This window comes from Cannabis sativa, chromosome X (assembly GCF_029168945.1).
Source record: "Cannabis sativa cultivar Pink pepper isolate KNU-18-1 chromosome X, ASM2916894v1, whole genome shotgun sequence".
Lineage (NCBI taxonomy): Eukaryota > Viridiplantae > Streptophyta > Magnoliopsida > Rosales > Cannabaceae > Cannabis > Cannabis sativa.
In genome coordinates this window covers 75,104,963-75,109,835 of record NC_083610.1, presented here as the reverse complement: position 1 = coordinate 75,109,835, position 4,873 = coordinate 75,104,963, and the positions used below count along the sequence as shown (strand labels likewise).

At 37.8% G+C, this 4,873-nt stretch overlaps 1 protein-coding gene across 1 annotated transcript; it reads right to left on the bottom strand.

Moving 5' to 3' along the window:
* Nucleotides 1-465: 465 nt before the first annotated feature.
* LOC115697766 (protein ROLLING AND ERECT LEAF 2) lies at nt 466-4,246 on the bottom strand. Its single transcript, XM_030624893.2, has 4 exons — nt 2,673-4,246; nt 2,011-2,189; nt 1,644-1,867; nt 466-1,552 (listed from the first exon to the last, which is right to left on the bottom strand). Exons 1-4 carry the CDS (start codon nt 3,700-3,702, stop codon nt 745-747), a joined length of 2,241 nt encoding a protein of 746 aa, XP_030480753.1. The 5' UTR covers nt 3,703-4,246; the 3' UTR covers nt 466-744.
* Between the last annotated feature and the right edge of the window lie 627 nt (nt 4,247-4,873).

Sequence of the window (4,873 nt, the reverse complement as noted above, 5' to 3'; positions counted from 1 at the left end):
TAAACTATTTAAAATTTACAAGGATGATATTGTAAGCATAACACACATCACCATAAAAAAATATTCCGTATATGTTTTCGGGCACGGAAGTTACTTAAGAGGTTGACTGTAACACTCCTCTAAATTTAAAAGAGAATTACTAAAAGATACCACTAGTGACTAGCACCATTCTTAGTGTCATATAGTTATTATGTAGTTAAATAGGGGATTTCATACTTATAAAATAAATTTTAAGAACTATCACTAATTAATCGTAGGTGCCACCAATGTAAAATTATGAATATAGCAATGCTCAATTTAAAACCATGTTATTGGCAAATGAAAATGGCAGAATAATTTCTTTTCTTCCTTTTCCCCATGGCTAGGAGGGGGCTCGAGCCAACGTACTTTTCACATCCCAATAACCCAGCTCCAGTAAAATGGATACCTCAAGTGGCACTTTCATACAATATGTCATTGAAAGTCTTTAAATTAAATAGCACATTTAACATTAGGCTAAATAAAACACAAGTGTTTAAACAACATAAAAGTGACTACAAAAGTTACATCCAACATTTCTGAGAATCACACAAGTCTCGCCTCAGCCTACGATTTTGACTCTGTATGCGGAAGGTGCAAGGCTAAAGTAGCCGGGGGGTGACAACAAAATTTTCCACAAAACATTGTCTGTCTCATGCAAAAGCTATCTATATACTTAAATTAAGGTCCAAGTTGGATGTAAACTATCCCAGGACAGTTTTGAGTTTATGCATGCGGACCACTGCTATTTAATTTGTGCGATTTTGTAATCGACCTCAGCTTTTCGTAGCTATCAACGCAAGCATGAGAGTAGTCCGACATGGCACGGAAAAACTCAGGCAATCGAGTTTTCAGGCCCTGAAGTGACTTCTCTCTCACCTGGAGACAATGTCTCTGGTGAGCTTCAACTTCCTCATCTAATCTCTTCTTCAAGCTCTCAACTGCAAACTGTCTTTCCCATATGGGATCCTTTGCATTTGCATCGTCACCTCTTTCGGTATCTGTTTCTTCAGGGCCCCTCCGCTGTGTGTACTTCTGATGCCATTCCTCAAATGCCTGACGTTTGCGAATATACTCCTTCCGAGTCTCCTCGCATTTCTCCTTTAGCTTCATTTCTTCATCCTGATGTTGTATTATTGTCTTTATAACGGCAGCGAAGGATGAAATGGCAGATTTGGCAAGTTCATCTGGAAGCTTTTCGATCAAGTCATGCCATTGATGGAGAAGCGCTTGAATCGGGGGACTTTGGACTCTTGGCGGAGATGAGATTTTCTCTTTTAAGCTGCTTTCAATAGGAATGAGATTCAACTTTAACCAACTGTTAAGAGCTTGAATGTATTGTTTTTGATGAGTCACAAGCTTTTCGAATTGCAAGTTCCAGTCTTGGACAACATTAAAAAGTTGGATGGTACGTTCATGGTGGTGCTTGGTTGTTTCTTTTGGAGCATTAGCAAGGTCAAGAGCCTTCAAATCTAAAACAATCTTCAGCTGACCATCGTGGTGAGTGCACATAGTATCCCACATTTTCGCCATCCTGTACAGCAGACATCGGACACATTTATGGACATGATCGAAATCAAAAACTATAATTTGGTTTTGCTAAGGTTTCAGTCTTCACAACTCACCCATTAGCGAGACCAACAAGCTTGGGGTATAACTGCTCATCCCGTAACCGATTAACTTCTGAAACTGTGGAATCCATGGACTGCATGTCAACAATATATCTGGTGTGCAAATGACTAACAGCCGCTTTAGTTTTCTCCAAAGATTCAGCACTGGCACCACGTTTCTTCTGCTTGTTGAGAATAGCAACCTTTCTTTGATATTCTAGCTTCATTAACTCGCCTTGCTATCAATCGAAATAAGATTCATAGATACAAAATCTCAGCCAGCATTCAGATAATAGTTATATGAGGTTGAAGCAAAGTCCAAATAATAGACAATAAAAAGAGTAACAACGGATAAGGAGAAGAGAAGCATAAGCATTATTACCTTAACTTCATCATAGAGTTTCTTTTCCCAAGCCAACAACTTATCCAAAACTGTGGCATGACTTTCATACTCTTCTGAATCAAAATCATCTTTCCCACCATCTCCATGGGGTATACCACCTTTGAATGACCTATTCCATGTAATCACTCGCATAACCCTCGCAGAATGATCTATATGTCCTGAAAAACACAAAACATAATCTCATCTAACGCTCTCGTTATTTCTCATATATAATATATATATATATATATACATATTGTCTAATTAGATTTTTTTCAAACTTGTCAAGTTATTATAAATTTTGGTACATGTTAATGTTTCGGAGCACGATGGCATATGTCAACGTTCGGAGGCACGTTTTAGTATATGGACAATCACCATGTTAGACATCGATTAGTAAATGGACTTGGACATAAGTAATTTAATCCAACAATCTTAATAGTTTGGTAGAAAATTTTAATGGAGAGAAAACTTCCGGGGAAAGAATCCTAATTATATATATAGGTGTGTGTGTGTTTCTTCAACCTCATTACATTGCAAAATCTTGTGATCATATACAAATACAGTGATTGTTGTAAGAGAAACTTGAGGTAAGATTCACCAAAAGTTCCCATGACAAACCAAAAGCTATAAATGAAGAAAAAAGAAGAAGCATAAACTACCTCGATTGTCTGCGAAATTGGAGTGATAGTGTAATCGAGTGGCTTCGAGCATTTTGGAGACCTCCTGAGCACCCTCAGAGGCCTTTAAGAAATGATCATCAATCTTGCCTAATACCTCTAGCAAGCTCACACTCGAAGCCGAAGCCGAAGCCGCTTTTACAGCTCTCCTAAAATCCGCCGGAGCCGTATGAGAATGCTCAATCTGATTAGGCGAAACCAACTCCACTGTCCCATGTGGCTTATCCTCCTCCACCTTCTTCTCCGGCGTCTTCGGTTCAACCTCATTCTCATCAATCCTAACTCCCCCATCGTTCAGATTCTCATCAGCTTCGTCAAAATCCATAGTCACATCATGCTCCTCATTCTCAACCCCATTTTCATTCTCTGCACCCAATGAGCCAGGCATATTCTCTACATTGAAAAAGTAATCCCAGGCCATACCTTTAGACTCCGGCATGGGCGGAACCGATTTCATCAACTCCGGTGTACGTGGCGGCGAAGAAGACGAAGACGGCTGCGCCGCCACTTTCTGGCCAACATTTCTCGGACCCCGCGCTCTGTGTATAACTTGGTTCCGCTCTTCATCCTCCTCTTCTTCTTCTTCTTCCTCATCCTCATCTTCTTCAGCAATGGCGATGGAGTGATTTTTGCGTCCTGGTTTCCGATGCATAGTTGGGATCTCGGGCAAGCTCGTAGCTCGCTTAAGTTGTGGGCTTGGAGAGAAATTGGGAAGAGGAGGCGGCGGAGGGGGAAGGTTGTCGAGCGGAGGAGGAGGAGGCGGCGGTGGTTCCGAAGTATTTTCCATATCCTGTTGATGGTGACTGGGGTGAAGCTGTGGCGGCGGCTCTTCAGTTTCACCGTGTGCATAATCGCTTAAAGCGGCACCGGTGTTCTTCAAAGCTACGGCGTACCCAGAATGGCCGGCGGCAAAAGCGTTTCTAGCAACAACGGCATCTTTCATCAAGATTTTCCGCTCCTTACATCTCGAAACAGATTCCTCATTCTCTATCCTAGACTGCGCACAACCCATTTTCAACTATAAAAAAAAAAAAAAAAGCAGTAGTTTTCACTAAACTAAACAAAACAAAAATAATACCCTTTTCGACATCAATCAAAACAAAACAAACCCAAGAAAAAGAAAAAGCTTAAAGCTTTGAGAAGTGGGGTTTGGTAGTGATTGGTGTACAACAAAAAATAGACAAGTTGAAACCTAGAGACTGGTTTTCTATTTTTTGGGGGTAGGTGGGTATGCCTAAAAGGTGGTGGCGTGACTTTCTTTCACTGAAGAAGAAGACATGGGTGTTTTGAGTTGAGTTGGGTTGGTGCTTGTTTGTTTGAGCTCAGATTAGTAAAAGTATAATGCATTGCATTTACAGAAGAGAGAGAAAGAGAGCAGAGAACAGAGATAGTGCCAAAGCTCGTACTCAGAGATGATGAGAGTGAGTGAGTGGAGTTTGTGTGACTCGCTGAGTATAGAAATGTAAAGGTACTCGCTTGCTTTTGTTACGAGGTGTCTTAATCAATATTTTAAAATAACGGTCACATTTTTTGAGGCTCTCTCTATACGGTATGTTTTGGTATTGGACCGTTCTCTTCTCTAATTCATTTTATTCTGATTTTTTACATTATTATTTTTGCTTTTCTTTTTTGAAACAAATTATTATTTTTGTTTAAACATTAGTAATTATTAGGTATTTATTTCATAAATATACAAAAATAATAAATTTTTTACATTTTTATGAATTTGCTCTATTTTTTTACAGTTTTACAGATTTTTATTTACCAAAATACATTATTTTTTTGTTGTTTTTGAAAAAAAAATATTATTTTGATGTTATTGATACGAGAAAGTAATGTGATTTATTTTTATAATTATAAAAAATGTTATTTTTAAGTTGTTTGAATAATATTATTTTAACGTTATTATTACGGGATAGCAACGAGAGCACATTTTTTTGTTGAAAAAAAAGTAAAAACTTATAAAAAAATAAGGAATTTTTACACTAAATACCTAAATTGATACTTTTTTTTACATTTATACGGATGTTTGATGATTTTAATATTTATACAAACTTCCATTTACTTTTTTACATATTTTGTTTATTTTTATCTTCTAATTTACGAAGTTCCACGTACACTACAATTTTTACTAATAGTTATACGCATTTTATGGTTTTAAATATTCTCTCTATTTCAATATC